Here is a 26212-nt window from a genome sequence, read left to right on the forward strand (position 1 = left end):
TTATGAATGATCCAACCGTATAGATGTCAAGATCCATATATAATAGTGATATGACAAAATTTTCAGAAAAAAATAAAGTAAATTGGTTTCTATTTTAACAGTCAACCAGTGGTGACAAGTACATTTCACTACTAGAAAAAAGTCAATAGACATCACCCTTTTAACATCAGTCGGAAAAAAAACCGATGTAAAAAACATGTTTAACATCGGTTATTTTCAACCCGATGTTAAAGATATGTTTTTTTCATAATATTTTTAAATAACCGATTTCTAATAGTATTTTTTTCCAAAAATATAACCCTATGTTTCGCATTGGTTGTGTTTTAACTGATGTTAAATACTAACTTTCACATCAGTCGTTTAAGAACCGTTGTGGAAGTTTGGTATTCGCATCAGTCCTTAACTAACCGATGTCTATGTTAAAATTTAAAAGAAATAAAAAAATAGAAGGCCGGGAATAATTCCTCCTCTTTTGTACTTTCCCAAATATTTCCCCCGTTTCCCACATATTGCCCCATTTCTTTTTCTCTATTTCCCGCAGTTTGTCTCTCTTCTCACCAGATATACATCTCTCTCTCCCCCCTCTTCTCTCTATCTCATCCCTTAATATCACTCCCTATCCCTTTCCATCGTTGTTACCATCAATCAAGCCTTAATCGAGCAATCGAGTTTTAATATGTTCTACATACAACCCTAAATCGCGCAAAATCAATAACTAATCAAGCTGTAATCGAGTCAACCAATAGAGCCCTGATTTGTAAGTATTTATCATATTTGTTTTTCTTTTTTGTTTTTGTTTTTTAATTGAGCCCTAATTTATAAGTATTTTTCATATCTTATTTCTCATCTCGGTGTACCCGCTTCTCATCTCTTTCTCAGATTTTATAAGTCTTCGATTACACTTTTCGTTTAATTAATTTTTTCATGTATTTTTTGAATATATTTTTTGAATGTTTAAGCATGGTTGCAGTAACTTTGTATGTATTTTCTAATTTTGAATATATTTAAAATTATACTTCATCTTTTAAAGGTTTAGTACGACTTTGTGTGTTTTACTCATTTATGATATTGGAGATAAAGGTGAAGGATGGAAGTTGTCTACGTGGATGTGACACTTACACATTGGTGGAATGAAGCTTCACTTAGACTTTTAGAAGCTCTTAAAGTGATTGCTACTGTTTTATACCAAGAAAGTTACTGTGAATTAATTTTAGTGAAGCTTTGTGTTCTAATGATACATGTTTTCAGTGTCTCTTGTAGGGACGATTTAATTTCCAAGGTATTCAAACTATAGCTGTAAGGTACTTGGTGAATTAACATCTGAATGAATAGGATAACAATGTAGAACCTTTTTTTAATTCTGTTATAGTTGCACAAGTTTATTTAGCAGCCACATTTTTGTTGAAAATTTAATACATATGATGCTATGTGGTGACCTATTTTTATTGAAGTGTTCAGTCCTGTAGGTTTGTGAACCATTAAACTTTTCGATAAACCACAACTAGTTTATTTATTAATAATGTATCCAACTTAATTAATTTGTGTTTACACGTCATGTACTTGTTGCACTTTTTCAATATGCCTGATAGTATCTTAAACTCTTATACACCACTTCTCTTGAGCAGAATCACTACAACAAAAGCGGCTAAATTAAACCGACAGTATTCAGTTGAATTTAGCATAAAACCAACCGGATCCGGTTGAATTTATACTAAATTCAACCGTAGCCAATCGGTTGTAAATAAGGCCGTTAAAATTAGCATTCCGGTTGAATTTATGATTATATTTAACCATTTTCGGTTGAGTTTGCTGACACTATTTTCAACCACTTTCAGTTGAAATTAACTTTACACATTTCAAATAAAATTTAAAATTTGAATTTGATTTTCACCAAAAAAAAAATTCCCGCCAAAATTACTAAAAACAACCGAAAAAAGTTAAATTTATTTTTTTAAAACCAACCAGTTTTGGTTGATTCGTAAGCTAGCCCATTTTTTGTATATTAATTTCAACCAAATTTTGCTGAATATAGATTTCATATATAACCGTAAGTGGTTGATTAATTTTGATTATGTCTATTAAATACAACCATCTCTTGTTAAATTTAATGGGAAATTACTATAACTAATTCTTTAGATATATAACTATTAATAAAAAATAAAACAAAAAATTAGAGAAACCAAACTGAAATGCATACAAAAACACGCATTAGTTCAATGATTTCATACCTAATACAAAATATATAACTTGATATCATAAAACATAGGCCAAATTTTAAAGTTTGAGACCAAAATAACACATGCAAAATTAGGAAAGTTCTCAGGCAAAATAATCATAAGCTAGAATCTTCAGCTAAAGTGGGAAGTGATATTCCAAGTCGTCTATATGAACATCATTGTCATCTTCGTCCACCTCCATATGATCTGAGCGCGTATCCTCTGGTTAAGAATAAAAATTTGATTAGACTACACTGCCACAACAATATACACACAACTTTTTAATCATTTAAAAAAATCTATATCTATATCTTACTATTTAATCTATATCTATATTTTACTATTAAAGCCAAACTACAGGTAATCTGTAGGTCGGTTCTTTAAGCCTAAAGCAGACTACAATAATAGTTTGGATTTTTATATTAGCATAATATAAAGACTGAAATGTAAATTTTGGCACAATACTAATGGAAAAACAGTCATGTGCAGATAGTATGAGATACATGAGATTAATTGGAAAAACAGTCATGTCTAGATAGCTTAATAATAATAATAATTTATATTATTACCTCTATAATAATCTTTTTATAACGCTGACAAAGAGGAGAAGTCATGTGTGATGCTATTTGAATGTACTCTTCCCATAAAATTTTAGAAGTGAGATTCTCTCTGTTTGGATAAGCACGAGCAGCCAATTTCTGCACCTCTTCGTCAAGTTTAGCACGTGTAACTGATATCTGAAAGGAGGCAGTCATGCAAAGAAGAGGACAATTCCATAACTGAGCACATATAAAGTAGAATTCCCTAGATGTCATTCAAGTCCTAGGTACCTCACTTCACTAATCCGATGCAGACTGAACAAGTTTCACAAGTTCTGTACCATCTGAAAGGTGTGACAATTGCATGGAAGTTTGATCTTAAGGATTATGCAGAAACGAGCTCAAGTACCAAGATCATCTATCTTTTGAGGGGTAGGATTAGGAGGTTTGGTTTTGTTTAGCCTTAAGATGAAGTTCCATAACTTCTATTTTTGCTTGAGTGACCCATAACAATGTGGTACATAACGAATTCCCAAATTATGCACAATACATGACTAAACAAAATGGACACACACGACATGCTGGAAACTGAACGGTAGTAAAAACATGCTGCAGTTATAATATAAAAATAAAAGAACTAGAGACTAATTGAAGCATTCATCTTATAAGAACTAACCAAAGAACATAAAGAACTGAAGTTAAAAAAATTTAGGCAATACTTACTCTCACTATATCTCAAACTTGTAAATTCTTCCAAGGCACGGATGCCCACTTTCGAACTTGTAACAAATCTATGGCAGGATTATTTATTGACTTGTCATTTTGAAGACGCTTCTACAACATAAACAAGTAAGCAAGCTCTTAATTCAAAAATTCACATAACACCGACTTGGGTTTTAATACAAAAATGCAACAAGTTGAAAGACTCACAACATAATCAACATCAGCTGATGATTAACTAAAACTTAGATATTCTTTAGTTTACAAATAATAGGATGGATATAATTTAATCAACAATCTATTCCTCTGTGAAACACAACTCAGTACAACTCACCCAATCCGCAAAAAGCCTCATTAATAAGAGAGACTATAATCACTATAGATAATGGAGCAACATTTGTATATGGACTCACAGGGCTGCAACAAACAAAAACTTCTTATGGAATAGATGCAAAATAATTATTGAACGAAATTTAAGTTCTAAATAAATAGCAAATCTTGATTAACTTTTTCTCTTTCTAATGATCACCTGTAGCAAGTAGAAAGGAAAATAAGTAGAGACATAGCATAAACAAAGATTTTGCAAAGAAGCTTTATTAAGAAGGTGATATGTGAGAGGCTTGCAGTTCGAATGGAAATCAACAACAAAGTGATAGAAAAGGTCGAAGGACAACATATGGTGTCAGGTAGATTGTTTTAGACATTAATTAAGTACTTTATCAATTAACATGTCCAAATGGAGATTCAGAACCAAGACCCATGATCCAACAAAAGATGCAGATACCAAAAGCAGATAATTCCGTACGTTATCCTTACAAGTAAATGTGATATATTCTTTAACAAGTTAAAAGTCGAGGAAAGAAACAGAGAGTATAAGTTGCATATCAACCCATTAGCCTAAGAAATTCTTTTTAAGAGGGGAGGACCCAATCTTCACTTAACAAACAATCACTCATATAAAATATTCCAAGAGCTGCTAAAAGTTTGCTGAAATTTAAACAACCTAAACAAAACTTGGCCATTTTTTTGAGAAAGTTTGGCGGACACGCGTCATAATTCATGCAGTACTATTAAAATTGCTATTTTGAAATGATCACGCATCACTGACTTACATCCGCATACATACCTGACAGGTGTGAAAGATAACATGGATATCATAAGAAAGTAGCAGTTAGCCAGCCTCCTAAATTGCCATTTCGAACACAAACGAACTCAGAGAGCAGATAAGAGAAGTAGATGGATACACACAATATGAACTATAAGCTATAGTGTCATGCTGAAACTGCGAATTGGAAAGACATATTTTGTGTATGTAGGAAAATATATTGAAGTTATAGTTTAAAAACTCGAATTGACCCTATAGACTTGGAGGGTTACTCTGTGGTAAAAGAAGGGAGCAGATTCGGGGTCAGACACTTATAATGATAAATGAGCTTACCTGTTCATAGAACCCTTTAGGAAGAAATATCAATAAGTTATACTTTGTCGTTGATATAGAATTTCCCTGAAATATTTATTTAATATCAAACAATATCAACTGTATACTACATAAGTCTAACATTTTCCATTTAAATGAGTTAAATGTTAAACCAAAAAAGAACTGTCTTTCAGATAGAAATAATAACTTAATTTAGCAAGAACCATATATTGTCGCCTGAAATCATGTATGCTAATAACTTAATGAATAATGCAATTTATGTAATAACAATATCTTAGCCTAATATCACCGTCACTAATAAAAAAAGTTGAGGGATTTATATATGTAATATGCTTGCAATTTAGCAAATGGACTTCACCAACTTTGCCCAACAACCAGCCATTCTTTTTATGTTCTAAAAATACGTCAATATAAATGAATACACTAGCTACAAGTCATTTTTACGATAAGAATTTCTTGTAATGATCCCAATTTTACTACCAAGTAGGAAGTACTAACTTAACTTCCACGTGTTATTCTAAACAATGTCAATGTAACTAATTCAGTAGTACTATTATCCCAAATTTGTGAAAAAACAATATATTTATATGAATTATGAAGGAGGAAAAGCACCGAAAATAGTAGTAGGCGGGAGAAGATGTATACCTGAGGGAGCAGACAAGAAAATCCACGGAAAAGCAGACCAAGAATCGGATTGCCTGGAGGAATCTGTGCCTGAAATGTTGGCTAATAACAAGATTAAAAATAATAAAAAATAGAACAGTGTTCTCAGCAATGCGTTGTCGAATTGACATCCCCTCTTTTTCGATTGTGTTTTCTACTTTTTATTTCTTTCTTTAAACCCAAAAACTCCTTGGGTTTCTAGAGTTTGAGTTTTTTTTAAATGCTAACACCAGCCATATATAAAGCTCACTATACTTCTCTAATTTATCATCTCAACTGTCTTTCTTAATAATGCCCTCATATATAAATCTACAGGTTCATATAACTTCACTAAGTTCATTATATAACCCTAAATCGAGCCAAAACCATTAAAAATTCAAAAAATTACTACAATAATCTTCTCCTAAAGTCGAGATGTCCTCCAAAAACTCCTAAATTGACCTTAAGCCAAAACTCTAAACTGATTTTACAATAAACCTTAAATTTATACATGTGGAGAAAGCGATGAAAGCCCCATCATCCCAAAAGCCCTGAATCCGAGAAATCCAGTGACAGCAAGCCCAATAGTGAGAGCAGCAAGGCCTTTTAGGGTTCCGACTAGGGTTATTCCGGCGAGGAAAAGTAGGGGGTGTTTTTGGTGAGGAGGACTTGGGAGGTGGAGACGGAGTGGTTGGTGTGTTGTGAGGTGTAGGCGGAGTGGTTTGTGTTTTTGGGGAGGACTTAGGAGGAGAGTGCCATTCTCGATTTTGGAGGCGGCTTCCAGAGAGAGTTACACAAGAAAAGGTTTGTGAGAGAATATATTTTATTTCAGTTGTGAAGATATGACCCAAGTAAATGACACGGGTAAATGCAATCGAAAATGGTTGATTTTAGGAGTTAAAATCAATTAAAACTGGTTGGTTTAATACACCACTTCTTACCTCCTCCAGTAGCTACTGGAACCTGAGCCCTGCTTTTGCAACAATAATTAATTGGAGGCTAATATATATTTATCTAACATTTAAAATTTAATGTCTAATACAAATCAATATTACAATTGAAAAATTAAACACAACCATTACAATAATTTTCAACTTAAACATATTTTTTGTAAAATCACTAAAATTTTAAATTAAGCCATGTCATCTTCCTCACTTTCACTTTCTTCATCAATAATCATGTCTTCATCTTGATTTTGTTCTTCGTTGTACTCATCCGTAGAATTATCATTTTTAACAAATCTCAAATCAATAAAAAATTTTGAAGGATCATGAATCATCACGAGCTCGACATGAGATGATGAAGCATTTGAAACCTCATTTTGTAAGGCATCTTCACTTGATGTAAAGTTCCTTTTAGATTTCACTTCTACATTAACAAAACGACTCTTTGTTGTTAAAATGGTGTACCATGGTGATCTTGGATTAGAAATATGCCTTGCATAATACACTTGATGAGCTTGACTAGCTAACACGAACACATCTTCCGCATTTAATGTTGATCGAACATCCACCGTTGTCATCCTATTTCTATCCACCTTGACATGCTTTGTATGATCAAACCAATGACATTTAAATAATATACCTTTATGCCCATTACGGTAATGAAGCTCAAGTATTTCTTCGAGTCGACCATAATTATTTTCAAAACTCCCCTTACATAAAGATCCTACATATAAATGAGTAAATTTCTTAGGTACAAGCAATGCATTAATATAAAGAAAGAGAGAACAATAGATACGAAATAATTAAGTACCGTATATTTCTTACCAATGACAAGCACACCCGAATTTGGTGAAGTGCGTTCATTAGAATTTGCACAACCAAATTTGTAACCATTACAGTGGAAACCATTATAAATATCCACATCTCGCATCGGACCTTTTATTAAATCCTTAAAAACATTTTTGAGTTGTGGATCATCCGCTACCTAAAAATTTATATATATTTATAAGTGCATTACAATTATAATATTTGAGGACAATAAGAAACATTTATATGTATGTGTTTAGACACATACCCTTCTTTCAAACCAATTTGTGAATCGATCTTTTTGAAATTTTTCTTTTGCTGCATCATCAAACTCTGGGTATTTTCTATGTACCAACGTGTTAAATTCACTAAAAACAAATAACAATCATTACAATAAAATAAATCAAAGGAAAAAATATCATAGATTTGTTAAAGACCTTACCCCAAGTACTTTGCAACCTCCGGTATGTTGATAAGAACATAATATTTGATGAGTCTATCTTCATTAGCCGTCAAGATTCTATGCCCTTTTCTTATAATGGGTTTCACCGGATACGTGTAAACTTCTAACAAGTTAGGATCATTACACGTTTTGGGTGCCTCGTAACGATGCAATCGATTGTACATTGTTTCAACTTTGGATTCAAAATATAGAGAACAAAAGTGCACACATTCCTCCTCAATATAGGATTCAGCCATTGACCCCTCCAGATGTGCATTATTTCTAACATTCATCTTTAATCCATGTAAAAATCTTTCAAAAGGGTCATCCATCGATATGTAACAGGGCCACCCAACTTACACTCGGTGGCCAAATGTAGTGGCAAATGCTCCATCGGGTCAAAGAAACCGGGAGTAAAGATGGTTTCAAACTTAGACATTATCCTCGCAATATCTTTCTCCATTTTTAACAAATCAGAGTATTTGAAGGTAGATGAGCACAAATCTTGGAAGAAGTTGGACAATTCAATAATGGCATCAACCACTTGCCTCGGTAATAAGTCACGATAAATAATAGGCAATAATTTTTGCATGAAAACATGACAATCATGCTATTTCATACCACGAATAGTATGTTTTTCAAAATTCACACACCTAGCTATATTTGAAACATAACCATCCGGAAGTTTAAGTGTTGAAATCCACTAAAACAAATTATCAACTTGTTCCCTCAAGAGCGCATATGGAGCATGTGGCATTATGTCTCCATCTTGAACCCACAACTCACGTCGAATACCAAGTTCCTCACAATCATACCTTGATTTTAAGTTATATTTTGTCTTGTTCTTGTCAGCTAACATTGTGTAAAAAATGTTTTCAAAAACATTCTTTTCATTATTCATGACATCAATATTGTGACGAAGATCATGTGTCGCCCAATACGGGAGCTCAAAAAATGAAGAATAATGAGTCCAATTATGAGTAACACCATAGTCCCGAGGTCTTCTTTTTGTTAACTTTCCTGGAGGAGGAAATTGTATAAGATCACATACAGTCTTTGCCCTTCCACCTGAATGTCGAGCTGTGACCGAACGAACCTCTTTCTTTCCAAACTTTGTGCTACTCCTCAATGGATCACCTGGTTCCAAAAAATATCGAGCAGTGCCAAAGAAAGAAGGCTTACCACCATTCCTTAGTTGAAAGCCTTTGATATCACCACTACATACATGACAAGACAACTTACCCTTAGTCGACCATCCACTTAACATTGCAAGTGCTGGAAAGTCGCTAATAGTCCACATTAGTGCAGCCCTCATCTGAAAATTTGTGCGTGATGACCTATCATATGTTTCCACTCCTGTATGCCATAATAGCTTCAATTCATCAATTAACGGTCGGAGGTAAATATGTAGGTCTTTTGTATGATCACTAGGACAGGGAACAATGAGAGGCATGAACATATATGGAGCTTTCATGCACATAGATGGTGGAAGGTTGTAAACAACCACCACAACAGGCCATACGGTATAATCCCTGGCAAGTGGATCACGAAATGGGTCAAATCCATAACTAGAAAGGCCAAGTCTGATATTTCATGCCTCTTTTGCAAATCTCAGAAATCTAATATCGAATATTTTCGATTCATCTCCATCTACCGGGTAAGATAACTGGCCATCAACTATGACCCTATCATGGTGCCACATCATATACTTAGCAGTCTGCTCAGACATGTACAAACGTTGTAGTCTCGGTATAAATGGAAAGTATCGCAAGATCTTTCTTGGAATCAGCTTCTTTTGGTTATCCTTTCGGTCCTTATATCGACCTTTGTGACATATGTCACAACATGTCTTTTTACTATTTTCCTTGTAAAATAACATGCAATCATTCTCGCAAGCATCAATCTTTTCATATCCCATATTCAAACCACTTATCATCTTTTTCACATCATAATATGTCTCAGGTAGATTGTGTTTCTCCGCCAATACTGACCCAATAAGTTCAAGTAACTCATCAAAGCCCTTATTACTACAACCATGCTTGTTCTTGAAATATAACAACCTATTTACGAATGACAAAGTTGTAGAATTTGGACAATTTGGATAAAGAGGTTCAGAAGCACCGTCTAACATCTCATAAAAAATTTTTGCTGTTGCAGTCGGTTCCTCCTCACCATTCCCGAAATTTCCATGTGCATCCGCAAAGTCTTGTAGCATTTCACGTGCATCATACATATCATCATCTCTACGATCATTATTACCCAAACTAGTCTCAGCTTCAACCCCGGACCTACGCTTTTCGCCATGAAAAACCCATTTAGTATATGACTCCATAATGCCATGTCGATACAAATCATAAGTTATAATATTGGGTAATTTACGCCATGTATTTCCACACTCATTACATGGGCATCTTATCCTCCCCATTGAATCAACTTCCCCTTTCATAGAAAAATTGATGAAATTTTGTACACCATGTTTGTACTCCTCGGTTATATTATTCCTTGCATCAAACCTACGATGCATCCAACTTCGATCGGATGCCATCTACAATTATCATATTTTGATTAATTAGTTATTATAGATAAGAATAACATCAATAAACAACTTAATTAAATTAATATTTCATTGGTATGATTGATACAATCATTATATAACTCAATGTCTTACGATTATCTTAACATACTAAAAACAAGTAATAATCACACTAATTTAGCCACAACTGACAATATTAACACAATGGACATATAAAAAAATTAACAATATTAACACAATTGAAATATATGAATACAAGAATTACAAGTATATGTATGAAAAATGTGAAAGAATACTTACTTGGACATGAATGCTTTTAAAATTGAAGATTAAGAAATTAAAGGAGATAGGAGAAATGGTGAAAGAAGAAAAAAGAGGCCACTGAAAAGAAAGGATACTGACAGTAGGGTTTCACGCTCACCCAAAAATTGGTTGTTCTAAATTCAACCGGTTCTGGTTGACTATAAAGCAGTTGAATTTATTCGGTTGAATTTAACTTTGGGGGGGGGGAATTTACCGCCTAGGGAAAAGTTAGGAACACTATATTCAACGAGTTCTGGTTGAATTTAAAACCGGTTAAATTTAGTCGGTTGCATTTAGTGACGGTGGAATTTGTTCGGTTGAATTTGAGCGCATGTCAAAGGTCTAACAACGTTTAATTCAAATTCAACCATATACGGTGGATTTAACCGGTTGAATTTAACCCCATTTTCTAGTAGATAATATACTTGCATCACAATACTAAATGCCTATAATTACATGTGTTAATTGCATCAGATAAGATATTGTTGAGGCCAACATCAACAACACCTGATCTCATAAAAGAGACAATACTAGCAATAACATGAGGCGCGCCATTTCCTAAAATGGAAGCAGAGTAGTACCAGCTATAGTTGAAGGAAGAATAAGTATTTTCGATAGATTTTTGACGGAAGGACAGAAGTACTCAGAAGCTTTATTAGCAAGTAAATAAAACAAAAAAACAAGCCAGAGGATAACAAGGGAATAGCCTAACACAGGGAACTACCCACAGCTGCAGTAAAAGATTTCAAGCTAGTTTATATAACCTTTTGGCAGGCATGATTTGTTTGATCTAATGTATATACAGTTGGACTGATAATTAGTGTAGTTGTGCAGACTAGAGTAGCCATCATCTTGGACTAGGAGATTCGAAGATTGTGTGAGAACTATAGAGATGCACCAAAAACCCGGGCCCGAAAATCTGGCCCGGCCCGATCCAATCAAAGCCCAGTCAAAGCCCGGCCTGGTCCTGGCCCTGGCTTCGGGCCTCGATGGGCCCTATATTTTTAGGCAAAGCCCGGCCCGACGCGGTTAAAAGCCCGGGCTTCGGCCCGGCCCGACCCAATTAAAAGCCCGAAATAGCCCAGTGATAATCTGATTATTCTAATATATTTTCTTATATATTTATAAATTCACATTTCATATTTACTATAAATATAAATAATACTTTAAACACATATATATATATTTACATATTTGTGATTAATAATATTATTTATATACTTTGTTACATAAATAATGAAAGAAGATATAATAAGTACACTATATATATTTGGATATCATTGTTATCATAACAATGAAAAAACATATTGTTTTATAAACATGTTTATTTTTTGCCGAACTTAAATGTTTTCAACGAATTAATGTTTTCATAAAATATTTCATGTAAACTAATACATTTTTACGATGATCTAGTTGTAGTTTGCAGGTGATGTTTAATTGGAAAAACAATATAAGTTGGTAGTTAAATTACACGACAATAATAAAATGAAGTATGTATTAGAGAAGAGAGGAAGTTTCATGGTATTGATCAGAGAAAAAATTAAAGTGCTAAAGTTAGGATTTAAAGCAGTCCATGGATTAGGGAAAATAACTTAGTGTGTTTGGGGAAGTATTAATTTAGATAGTATCTCAAATCTCAATCATGTTCATAGAATTATTGTACAATGAGACAAAGTTGATGAGGGAGGTGCAAAGAATTTAAAGGTGGCGTCAAAATCCAACTTGTATTTTTTGGCATTTGGCATTTTTAATTGCACTGACACCTGGAGGTGTATTTTGTAATATGGCAGAAAGTATGTGGTTGCATTAATTCCTTGTTATATTAGCTAGCTTTTCTTTTTAACATGTACTAGTCAATTCTTTTTAATGAGTTCCTCTATTAATAAGCAGCATCTATACGTTTATGGTTTGATACAAATTACAATATTTATTTCTTCATGGTTTTATTATTAAATATGACTTCTTTATAGCAGTGCAGTGGTGTAATTGGATTTTTGATCTGTTCAACTGAAGGCACACCTGTGGATTTTAGGAACCCTGCAAACCGTATTGAGATGTTAGATGGAGCCCATAATTATAGGTGGGAACTTAGGTTCTACAATTCTGAGGTAATAACATCCTTGGCTCAGATTATCTGTCTGGTTTATCTTGTTCAATATTTTTCTAAACTCTTATACTACTAGTTCATATATTCCAGCATGTTATTTTGCCTTGCGCATTATTCTTCAGTGGGAATATTTCAAATAGTAAACTATGCAGGGGCAGGACATTACTTTGAAACAGTTCTTTTAATCTTTTCCCCTTATTTTAGTCGTCATAAATATCCAAATACACGTTGAAAAATTAGTCTGTAGCTTGGTCTGATGTACTTGTTTACCACTATTTGTTTAAGCCAATGTCAGGCTACTGCCCCTCCAAATTTTGCTCTAAAATGTCTGGTTTCAACATTCCTAGATGTCATGATTTGCAATACTAAAGGAGTGTTAGATTAATGTTTGCTATAAGTTTTATGCGTCAGATTTAACAGTATATGGGAGCTGTTACTTTGTGCCATCTTTACCAGATTCAAAAACTCAGGTGTTAAACTTATTTTTAGCTGAACTAGTGGATATCCTATCCGGTGATGATATTCAGGTACACACTTAAGCTTCCTCATCGTCACTGTGTTGTGTAAGTGCATATTCAGGTTAAAAGTTCTTTCTAATCTCCTCTACGAAGCATTTTATTTAAGCGTTTTGGGCTAGCAAAGCTGCTGCACTCAAAAGAACTTGCTTCTTCGGGATCTACTTTAAAATCTACTTTAAACAACCCATTTAGAATAATAGTAACTCCTCATAACAGCTTTCATAATTTTTTTAATCAGTATATTATTCTTTTATCTCAATACATACATGACTATTTTACTAAATTTGGCATGATGAAGCCAATGTAAGATCAACACATGATGGTGGATTAAGGAAATCACGAGTAAATGGTGCCCTGTTTCGGTATATACTAGGTGCAATATGTTTGATAATTTAGTAGTTTTGGAAAATCATGTTTTTGATTTTCTTACTGTATACTAAAATTCTTTGGATTGTTTTCGTAATGATAAATAATGTATTTGGATTTGTTTTGTAATGATAATTAACGTTTTAGTTATTTAAATATGATAACATTTGTTGGTTTTTGGTTTTAGCATTTTTTAGTATGTATATTGTTAGACCATGTAAATATTTAACATTAGTGAATATAAATGTGAATAATGTCCAAAATGTGTATTTACATTATAAACTTTTGAAAAAAAACCTATGTAAAAAGTTCAATCTCTACGCCCACGAACACATCAATTTTAAATTAATCAAACATCAGTTTATAGTTGATGTCTATAAATGAGACATGTCTATGACTGATGTCTATATACATATTAGACATTAGTGTTTTCAAGGAGCTCATGTCTGGGGTGACTTTTGACAACAGTTTTCAACCGATGTGAAAATGAAAATACTTTTCTCTCCCTACGCCATAAGTGCACAAAGGCAACCCCTACTATACAGTTGCATAAGGCCTAAATGGTGTTGCATAAGGTAATATCACTACAACATATTTGCAATCATACAACTGTTTTTTATCGTTGTGTGACGGGTAGAATTTCCGTTGTCTATCCAACACTCGTGTGATCGAAGGTTGGACAACGGTTGTTTATACAGTTGTATTAAGTGAGATTCAACAACGTTTTTTAATACTGGCTACAATCAAGAATTCACAACATGTACTCTATATTAAGCATTGTTAGGAAATTTTTTAAACAACCGTTTCTTTATTCAACTATTGTCTACCTAACTTAACAACAATGGTTTTGTAGAAAAACCATTATTGTTAACTTATTCGATATTTTCATAAACAACCGTTTATAAACTTCTTTTAACTAGTTAAAACTGTTGTCATGAATGTTTTTTGTTTAAAAGACAATGGTGTAAAAGATTTAAACCATTGCAAAGAATATCAATAGAAAACAGTTTTTTTAAAAATATTATGTACAATGAGACATACAACGGTTTTCATCATTTTTAAAGTGACTATCACACAACTGTTTATATAGGCAACACCAGGAAGGGTTGCTAATATGGACGTGGTCGTAGAGCCTTAAGGCAATGAATTATGCAACACCATGAAGCATTACATTATGCGTCTTTTGCAACAGTAAAAGCGTACAATGACTACAACAGTTAGTGTTTCATAAAATGAAGCCACATCACCACTGTGTCCTACGTGGCAAGTGACATGTCATATTGCCACGTCAGCAGTGGCCCTACTTTGACACGTCAGCAAGGGGTCCCATATTTGCCACATTAGCAGTGGGCTCCACTTTTGCCACGTCAAGAGTGGATCCCATAATATGTAATGCAATACTGATTTTAGTCATTTGCAACACCATTTTTATTCATATGTAACATCATTTTTAGTCTTATGCAACACCATATAGAGTCAAATGCAACACTTCAAAAATTAAAAAAATTGGCATAGTTATTTTGCTTTTACATTATTTCTGCCAAACAAGGCATCCAACAATTAATACAACAAGCATCGAATGAAATTTAAAACTTACTAAATTATCAAAGTACCAAATTCTAACTTCAAAAGAACAAATGAGCAATTTTTTTCTTTTCTTTTCTAAATAATGTCACCTACTCATTTCAACTATAGCCTTATAACTCATTTTGACGTTGTAAAGCATAATGTGTTTGTTTCCAGCCAGGTAGAGAACTGCCAGTCGATGTGATCCAGAGACAAAAATGCCTGTATTTGAGATGGCTTTAAACAGCATTGGGAAAGGCATCCATGTAGATTTACGCTTCTTTGTTGAGTTTGAACCAATATCTTTAGCAATTCCTGAAAGCAACAATTTTAGTAGACAATAATCAGTTAGTCGAGTGAATACTGTCAAACAAAATAAAAATTTATAAGAAAAACCATGCTCCAGCTTAGAGCATTATAGGCAAACCTATATTGAGATAACATTGCACCTTATTCTGGTAAAAACTAAATAAATAGTATGCATGGACATACATTTAATTGTAGGATCGAGATAAGAAACCGAAAAAATAAAATACCGACATATTAGTCTTCTATCCAAAAAAATTGCTTTGCACATAAATTCAGCACATAATCTAAGACAATCATGCCCCTTTTTCACAGTCATTATTGAGATTATCGATATTCTTTCCGGAGACAAGAAATGGGCCTTTCTCTGGCTTTTGAATTCGGATCCTTCCTAAGTCATCCTAAATAGCCTAAAAGAGATTAGGAGATATATAAGAAAAACTGAAACATTTCATTAAAGAAAGGATGAGATAAGACCACAAGAAACACATCAAACTATTATCATGTCACAGCTGGTTATAAGCTATTAAATTTAACTCTCTTAAATATTCACTTATCACTTTCTTACATGTTTTCATCAAAGACAAGAATAAATATATGCTTCAACTTTGGGATTCCATATTTTACTATTATAAAAGTTGACCTGAAATTTGGCTTTTGGTTCTAAAAACTGGAAAGTAAAGCTGAGAAGATTTTTGAAAAGAAGATGAAACATAAGGAATTTTAAAGATTTCGGAGAGGAACAGAGGATAGCAAAGAACTAGATAAAAGTGGTAAGAGTATTCAAGGAGAATATAGCAAGATACATATATTACATTTCCAGCTAACTCTTAGCCAATATTTATATAAACCAACTTTGTGAATTATTTTTGAACATCCCAGTACAACCTAGCTCTTTAGCACATAGCCACCATGATACACATTGACCAACTACTTTAATTAAAAATTTTCTCCTGAAAACTAAAACTCATCCCTAAAATAGCCACTGCTAAACTACTTCCGGGAAGGAGCTTCAGAATGCTAGCTTATAAAGCAGAAGTTGTTGGTAGATAGAGTATATACCATACACAAATTAATGAAGCAGAAGGTCTTTGTGACAGTGTAGACTATGGAATGAAGAGGAATCCAATGAAACAAAGTCTAATAGTGCCAATTTCTCAAAAAGGAACTCAAATTTGGTCATCAGGTCCCGGAGTTCGATATTAGATGAAGACGTATATGTATATAGAAAGTCAGAAAAACATAATTGAATTGAACTTGAAAATGTTACACTAAACAAAATGATTAATTCCGTAATTAAAGATTCATAATCTATTGAACAAAGTTCAGCATGTAATCTTATTCCAGCAGATAGCAGGAACAACAAAAGATTTACTAGCGGTTCGGTGGCCGGCTATTGGCAACAGAGACCCTAGATCCCCACTCGAGCAGCTCTTTGCTTGTATCATCCTTGTGACAAATCACTTCAATTGAAGTAAAGACAATCTTTTTTTTCTCCCGTTGCCGTCTCTATTGCTTTGATAAGATCTTCCTCACAGCGGACCTGGACAATTCAAGAAATGCCGGTGTCAACAATACTTTTTTTTTAAAAAATAAGCTTCACTTCTCTAACTTGTAAGTAAATGATATATTATGTATTAGGTTTTCTCGACTGACCTTAGTCGTCCAACATTTGCCTTCACCATTATGAATCGTGTAGTTCCAGTTCTTGATCACATTGTATGGTCCATCATGGATCTGAAGTTCAATGGTATAACCATCGTTATTTATCAGAAAAATTATTTGATTCTGACTACATCAAAATATTGTTGACACATCTTGAGCAGTAACCTGCAAGGGATATAGAATTTGTTAATATGAAATAAAGAAGGAATGATTCTGATAAAAATGGTGGGATTTCCAACAGTTAACACCATATATGTTCCATTATTGGAAAAAAACAAATAAGTAGTGATGAGTTACCTGAAAGCTTCCATCACCAATGAAAGAAATTAATCGCTTATCATTAGCAGCCTGTGCTTACCCTAGAGTTGCATCGACCGACCACCCAATGGACCCAAATTGCATTTGGAACTCATACCTGTATTATTACACTTACGTTAAAATTAATCGCTTATCAATACATGCAAACACATTATATACCTTAGGAAATTATATTGAAAGGGATGCTCACCCGCATCCTTTTGGCAATTTCATCTTCTGAAAATTAAACCAGGCATCCCCTGTCTCAGCAATTATATTGAAAGTCATGCGGAATTTGTTTAATTTCCTTGTTGCAGACTATTTCCTTACCAGGAGCCCTTTGTTCACAGAAAACCATCATTAATGAGTCATTCATGCTTGTTTCATCATTTATACAAGACATGTTTCCACCTGAGGTTGATACATCAGCTTCCCTAAGTTGAGAGGGACATAGATCTTCTTAGTATGAATTTCTCCTAACTGCCGCATCTTCCAGCATCAGATGTTCACTAGAACTTTGGATTGTAATTCCAGGACACCGAATTCTTCACCAAAATCACACCAAAAACATGAAACGCACTATCCGGAAACTACATACACCCTCCATAAAGCGAAATCAACACATTACAAACAACAACATCAAATACATACACCATTTTCGGAACCATCCCATGAACTTGCAATCCATGTCCAAAACCCCTACTTCCAAGCTTATAACACCCTCTCAAAACACTCCCAATATCATAACTATTCTGAACATACCCAGAAACCAAACAAGCCCAGTACACCATATTTCTGTCAGACATATCATCAAACACCAACCTTGCACAACCCAGATCACCCAATTTAACATACAAAATTAATAAGGGTATTCGACAAAAACACATCCCTAAACAACCCATCTTTAGTTATACACAAATGAATCTTTTTAGCCTCTTCAATATTAAAACAATTGTTGCACTGAAAAATAATTGCCAAATGGATTCGACCCCTTAGGCTTAACAGCACCCACAACACCCCCATTACACCTACTCATCAACTGACACCTTTCTCGTCCCTCTTCTTTCCCCAACTCTCGTCCCTCTCGAACCCTCCCCCTCTCCTCTCCCTTAAACAATCGAAAGCCCCAAACTTTCTACAATCGACCAGTATTAGCCATGGTTGGATTTCACGAAGGCTGAAAAGAAATGATTTTTATCTCAATTGTTTTGTTAGCGAAAAAGTTGGAAGATTCAGAGGAAAAGGGGAAGAACTGATGAGCGTAGGAAAAACTGATGAGTGTAAGAAAGTTGTACACTCCTATAGGTTTTGGAGTTTATATGAACCAACGATCAGAATTTATCCAAATTCTGTTTTTTTTACATTAATTGGATGGTCTTGATTAAAACTGAAGTTGCAGATCCGCGTGATGCATTCACCATCCAATACTCTTCTTCCATGTAGCAATCAAGTGGCTGATTTTCTAATTTCTATTTACTGAATTAAAGACTAATTAAAAATTAATATTAAATAGCTAGAAAATTTTAAAAATATCTTAAAAATTACTTTACACTCAAAAAATTGTCTAGATAATTATAAAAATAAATCATATTTTTATTATATTTCCCCATTTTCCAATATCTATAAAAAATAATACAAAATTGTAAAATTATAAAAATAATATAATATAAAATCTATTTTTTTCTAAAAAAAATGTACATCTAAAAAGTTAGTAGGTAACATCATATGTACGGTTGGATCATCGAACAAGAATTTTAAAAAAATAGAATCACCACTCGGGACAAGACTTGGTTATAGGAAGCCGGGTTGACCGTAATTTGTCTATTATAAAAACACACGATATAAAATCTAATATTTTTTTAAAAATATTACACATCTCTAAAATTAGTAGATAACATCATCCGTACGGTTGAATCATCAAACAAGAATTTTAATAAAAATAAAATCACCACTCGGGACAAGACTTGGTTATGGGAACCCTTGTTGACCGTAATTTGACTAATATAAAAATACACGATATAAAATCTAATTTTTTTAGAAGTTATACATCTCTAAAATTAGTAGGTATCATCATCCGTACGGTTGGATCGTTGAACAAAATTTAAAAAATAGAATCACCACTCGGGACAAGAATTAGATATAGGAATTCGTGTTGACCGTAATTTGTCTAATATAAAAACACATGATTTAAAATCTATTTTTTTTAAAAAAATTAGACATATCTAAAATTAGTAGGTATCATCATCCGTACGGTTGGATCGTTGAACAAAAAATTTAAAAAAATAGAGTCATCACTAGGGACAAGACTGAGTTATGGGAACCCGTGTTGACCGTAATTTGGCTATTATAAAAACACACGCTATAAAATCTAATTTTTTTAAAAAATATTTAGACATCTCTAAATTTAGTAGGTATCATCATCCGTACGGTTTGATCATTGAACACAAATTTTAAAAAAATAGAATCACCACCCGGAACCCGTGTGCACCGTGATTTGACTATTATAAAAGCACGTGATATAAAATCTATTTTTTTAAAACAATTACGCATCTCTAAAACTAGTAGGAAACAACATCCATACGGTTGGATCAATTAAAAATTATTCTAAAAAAATTAGAATATGAATATAACAAATAAATTTTAAGAATAATACAATAACTAAGGCAACAGTAAATAACCTACTGCAACACGAGAAAGCAAATGCAAGGCTTGAAGTGCCACGTCAGCTGCCACGCCAGCATGCCACGTCAGCATTTTGGGCCCCACATGTGGGTCCCATGAAAGCATGCCACGTCACTAGTGGGTCCCACATATGGGGTCCAAAATGCTGACGTGGCATGACACGTTAGCATGCCACGTCATCAACTATGGGTCCCAAACATGCCATCTCAGATTTATTTTCCATGTCAGCATTTATTAAATAAAAAAATATATCTAATGCAACGCTGTGACCTCTACAGTTGCATGCTGCGCAACACTAACAGTTATTAGCAACACTAGCTTCAATGTACTGCAACGCCTTCTCGACTTTGTTGCAATAAACTGAAAATTTTGTAGATAATGCAACGCTTTTCGTGCAACAGTGGATAAAAACCGTTGCCTATGGCGTAGTGTCTACACCCACGAAGACATCAGTTTTGAACAAAATAGACATTAGTGAACTGATGTCTGTTGACCTTTTTCTAGTAGTGAATTTAACCGGTATTTAGTTCCATATTGATGTTTTAATTTTTTTAAAAAAAATACTTATGAATGATTCAACCATAAAGATGTTACCATCGATAAATTTTAGTGACATGATAAAATTTCACTAAGAGCGTACGGTGAAATTTAGAATTCAGTTTAGTTAGACTTTATTTGTTAAAGTAATCAAGTTCAAATGATTAAAAATTCTTAAAATTTTGTGTTTAATATTTTTTTGTAACCATTTTAACATATGTACGGTTGGATCATTTTTTATCTATTCCGAATAAGTGGACCTTTCACTACACCATAGATTGCTTTAAGCAACCCCATAACTGTGTTGCTATATATAGGACCAACAAAATATTGCTAAAGACCCGAAAAGGGCTAAGACAACAACAAAGCTATGTTGACTCGTAGCTAGTTAGTATAGATATCTATAGCAACATAGAAACTACTCTATTGTAACATACCAATCTCTGTTACAATAGATCTCAATAATAATATATTTTGGACTCTATAGTAGCATACTCAGTGTGTTGCAAAAGATCTTAGAATGTTTTTCAGAATTGTGGGGTTCATAGGGGGCTCACATGCGGGGCCTATCTGTGGGGCCATGGGGCCCATATATGGACCTAGTTGTTTACCTATGGCAACACACCTGTAGCAACATCTTCTATTTTACAAAAGGTTAATTATTTACAACAGATTTAGTACCTACTGCAACATAGTTCCAGCCTAAAAAATAATTGAAATACACATCCTCAATATTGCATTTCACAAAATAAATACCAAGCAATTCCAAGGAATATTAATTTATACAACCAGTCATAGACATTAAATTCACTAGTACAAAATCAAACTTTTATGTCGCCTAATTTACGATGCGCGTAGAAGAATCCGACCTATATAAGACTTCATACATCGGGTTTTTTAAAAAGGCGACATATATTAACCTTCTGAAAGTACCATTTACGTCGGTTCAATAAACAACCAATGTATAAGGGTGACATATATATCGTCTCTAAATTGGTCGATGTATAAAAACTCATTTTATGTCAGGTCTAGTTCACCATCGTATAAGATCATTACTAATACTCATCATATACATCGATTTTTTAGCACTCGATATATATGTGATTGTATATACGTTGGCTGTTTCTAATCTGACATAAAATAAATTTTTTAATTATTAAAAAAATAGTTTAACCGAGACTTAATAGTGGTCGGGCCAATTTTAATCTATTTTTCCCCAAATCAAACTCTGTCCATTATAACATCGCTCGATGGAAACATTGGTCCCGGAAACCATCAAACCTCATTCATCTATCCAAGCAATTTCCTAACTTACATTTCTGGTATGAAGTATGTCAATACTAACGATTGAATATGTATACATACATAGCCATGTAACATATTTTTTCTTGTTAATTTTCCCATCACTTTTACCTAATTGGGTTTGTTAACTTCTTCGATCCCAGACCGTTGCATTCGTTTTCGGTAATCTCCCCCCCCCCCCTCTCTCCCTTCTTTCTCTTCCCTGCTCCATGTTCTCTTTCTTTACCTTCCCATTCTCGTCCCTTTGTTTTCCCGAATCTAATTATGTTACAAAAAAATATATTTGGCTGTTGATTAAAATTTGATATGTAATCTTTATTAATTTGACACAACATTTTTATATTTTATTATGAAACATAATCAGAGTAGAATTACTAATTATATGGTTTATTCTCTGGTCAATAGTGTGTCTGCTACTGTAAATTGGGTTGCAAAGAATGTCAATGGTGTAAATATAAGGTACACATTCGATTTATGGGATTCTTTCTTTTGAACATCTTTAATGTAATAATTTTCCTCCGTGTTAGTGATGAATTCACGGGCTTATGTAATGATTATTTGTTTCATATGTTTGAGTGTTCTGTTTCATGTTAACTACTAGCATATTCGATGATATGAAATAAAGTATAATAATGTATTTTTTTTTAAATATGTTAACCAGTGGATCAATTAATATACTTCTCTGCTCTTTTTTGTATCTAGATATAAAGTTAACAATTTTTTTGAATTTAGACATCTTTTTTGAAAGATTTAAATTACAATACAACTAGTCCAATGTAGTATGATGTTATCTGACTTAAAACATTACGAATCCATATAGCCTGGCAAGTTGTTGCAGTTGCAGCCATAAACTCCACCTCACAAGATGATAAAGCTACACACCTTTGTTTTTGGGACATCGAGATGGTGAACTTCCAATTCGTTCTTAGCAGCCAAATCTAATAGAAAATGAACCATTTCAGGCCTTGTCACAGGAGCATAGACTTCGTCAAAATCAACTACACGTTCTTGAACATAACCTTTGGGTACTAATCTCGCTTTGTGCTTCACAATTATTCCCTCAGCATTCTTTTTTAACTTGAATATCCATTTTAGGCCTATAACTTTCTTCCCAAGTGGCAGTTCAGACAATTTCCAGGTCTGATTTTCTTCAATTGACTGCATCTCTTTCTTCATGGCTAATTTCCAATTTATGTCTTTAGCTGCCTGTACAAAATTTATAGGTTCCTCGATTCCCATAAGGTATAACTCCTCATCCATTGGTGCTCCTCAGTCTCATTATAAATTTCACTCAGATTTATGATTCCCTTTAGTTCTGCATTATTATCATAATTCTCCGGTTTCAGTTGTTGCACAGGTGATTGTAGTATAGGAGGCTCTGCTGACTTGTTACTTTCAACGTCACTTTCATGATTAGTTTTAACACTTCATGATTCCCTTCCTTTTACCTCAGCCATACCCTCAATTATAAACATGGCAGCTTCGCTAACATCATTTGTCTCCCAAGGCCACGACTTATTTTCCTCAAATATAACATCTCGGCTCACGAAAACCTTGTTACTATTGGGATCATAAAGGCGATAAGCCTGATTTCCCGGTTCTTTACCCAGATTCACCACCGGTTTGCTCCTGTCATCCAGTTTGCTCATTTTCTGACTTGGAATTCGCATGTAAGAAATACACCGAAAGACCCTGATATGTCCAACTTGTGGCTTTTTCTCCTTCCACGCCTCATATGGAGTTATTCCTGACAGAGCTCTCATTGGAAGCTTGTTCAGCAAATACACGGAGTGTCTAACAGCTTTACCCCACATAAAAGAAGGGAGTTTCATCTCTTTTAAACAAATCTTGGCCATCTCCACAACAGTCCGATTTTGACGTTCCACAACACCATTCTGCTGTGGCGTATATGGTGCAGTGTAATGTCTTGTTATTCCATCCTTTTCATAAAACTTCATAAATTCGTTTGACCCAAATTCACCACCCCAATCAGTTATCACGACTCTAACCTTTCGTTCTGGACCTGTTTCAACCAAAGCATAAAAGATTTTGAAAGCCTCGAATGCTTCATCTTTGTTTCTCAAAAAATATACCCACATATATTGACTAAAATCATCAATGGGAAGAAAAAAAACCTCTTACCAGATGCAGTTTCAAGATGAAATGGGCTACAAAGATCCCCATGAATTAGTTCCAGAACTTTTGTTACATTATTACTTGCCTTCGAGGGAAATTGCTTTCTAGTTTGCTTCGATATCAGACAACCCTTACACAACTCCTCTGGATGATTGATCTTAGGCATTCCGTTCATCATTCGATCCTTGTTCATTAGTGACAAAGCATGATAATTTACGTGTCCCAAACACATATGCCACAATTTTGATAACTCATCTTATTTTGACAGTAAGCGCTTCGAATTGGCAATATTAAGAACAATTTTATAGAGTCTGTTTTGAGATCGCTTTACCTTCATGAGGAATGAGGTTGTTTTGAGATCGCTTTACCTTCATGAGGAGCTATTTTATTTCCTTCCTCCGACCGTTGTCCAAGACTTAATATATTATTCCGAAGAGTAGGGATATGTTATACATCGTCAAGGATTCAAACTTCTCCATTTTTGAAAGTGAAAGATACAGAACCCTTTACCTCTATCTTCATAGTAGAACCATCCCTAAAACTCACCTATCCAGTAATCTTTTCATTCAATTCCGTGAATTTTGATGTGAAACCCGTCATATGACTACTTGTCTGTTATCCAAATACAAAATATTTGATTTATTTTGAAATTTTATAAATTGAGAGGGCATTACCTACTTTTCACATAGGCGTGTAGCAGCTGCATCGTCATACTTTTCCAAGAGAAGAGTCGATTCCTCATCTTCATTGGCCTTGGCCAATTTATAACTTCCTTTAAATCTCTTGTACGCCTTGGTTTACGACAATCAGTAGCAAAGTGACCATAGGCAGAACAGTTGTAACACTTCAAATCACTTTTATCACGACCTCCATGATTTATAAAACTTGACGATGAGTTATATGTGTTGCTGCAATTATTTATTTTTAGCCAATGTTCACGAGTCAACAACAATTTCCCATCACTACTCTCACATTTTTGCCATTCTTCCTTGGTGAGCATGAGTTGTCCTCCATTTGATTAACCTTTTCTCACCCCCTTTCATTCATTCTTCATGAACTTTTAGATATCCTACTACCTCTTCCACATATAGAGTTTCTAAATTTCTAAAATACTTCAAAGTCGAAACAATTTGTAGTATTTTGGTTGGCATTGCACGAAGCAGTTTTTTGACCATATAGGCTTCTTTCGTTTCTCCACTGAGTGCTCTCATATTGTTCACCAACCCATTCAACCTCAAGTAGAAGTGATCGAGTTTTTCGCTGTCTTTCATGCATAATGATTCAAACTCTATTCTCAATGTGTGAACCTTAGCTTTCTTCACGCGTTCTGCATCTTGACACATAGTATTCAAGGCCTCTCAGGCCTCTTTTGCTGTTCCTTTTTCCGCAATTGAGGTAACATATTATCTGGCCGACCCTGATACAACATGGCTAATGTAACTTTTTCTGTCTTTTCTTCCACAGGCACCTTCACATCGCTTGTATACACCTTCATTTTTAGTGCCCAAGTTGTGTAGTTATTCTTGGCCAGTGTTGGATAGTTCAAACCTATCGACCCTCCTTGTTTGGCTTTCTTTATATCAATTACTAATGTTTGTGACTTTCACCGAGAAATCCTAAGCTCTAATACCAAATATTGTCAATATATTTATATTAACTGAATGATATAAAACTAAGAAAAGTAAAACACAGCTTTCCAGAAAAATACACCTTCTTATTTCTACAAACTAAGGCAATATAAAAAAAATACACTAGGAAACTGAAAATGCTAAAAAATAGGACACGATCACCTGCCCACAACCTACACTAATTCTACTTCCTTTACTAAATCAAAACTCCTAAAACAACGGACCTCAAAACAAACACTACACAAAATAAACGTTGGTAACTCTTTATTCGAAAATAAGGTATAACTCAAAGTTTAAGATTCACCAACAGTACTTTCATCCTATGAAATTTTGTCTAAAGAACTAACCTTTAATTATAAATTTTTTTCTTGTGGATAATAAATTTTTCTAAAATAGTAATATTGTTCTAATATACTTAGTATCCAGTACTCATTTATGTTTTTACTCTTCTAATATACTTAGTTTTCAGCACTCATTAAGTATTTTAGAAGTAGAAGGACCTCGATTTTGGATGTGGG

The 26212-nt window shown here is 33.8% G+C and overlaps 1 protein-coding gene and 2 pseudogenes across 1 annotated transcript; all 3 read right to left on the reverse strand.

The window, feature by feature from the left end:
• Positions 1 to 9339: 9339 nt before the first annotated feature.
• On the reverse strand, positions 9340 to 10293 carry LOC141674331 (uncharacterized). The gene has a single exon (XM_074481059.1). It carries the CDS (start codon positions 10291 to 10293, stop codon positions 9340 to 9342), a length of 954 nt encoding a protein of 317 aa, XP_074337160.1.
• A 4771-nt stretch (positions 10294 to 15064) lies between these two features.
• The window catches only part of LOC141674334 (pyruvate decarboxylase 2-like), a 50828-nt pseudogene continuing 39680 nt past the window's right edge, over positions 15065 to 26212 (reverse strand).
• Positions 15451 to 18732, reverse strand: LOC141675276 (pyruvate decarboxylase 3-like; annotated as a pseudogene).

The sequence above is a fragment of the Apium graveolens genome, chromosome 7 (assembly GCF_009905375.1).
Source record: "Apium graveolens cultivar Ventura chromosome 7, ASM990537v1, whole genome shotgun sequence".
NCBI lineage: Eukaryota > Viridiplantae > Streptophyta > Magnoliopsida > Apiales > Apiaceae > Apium > Apium graveolens.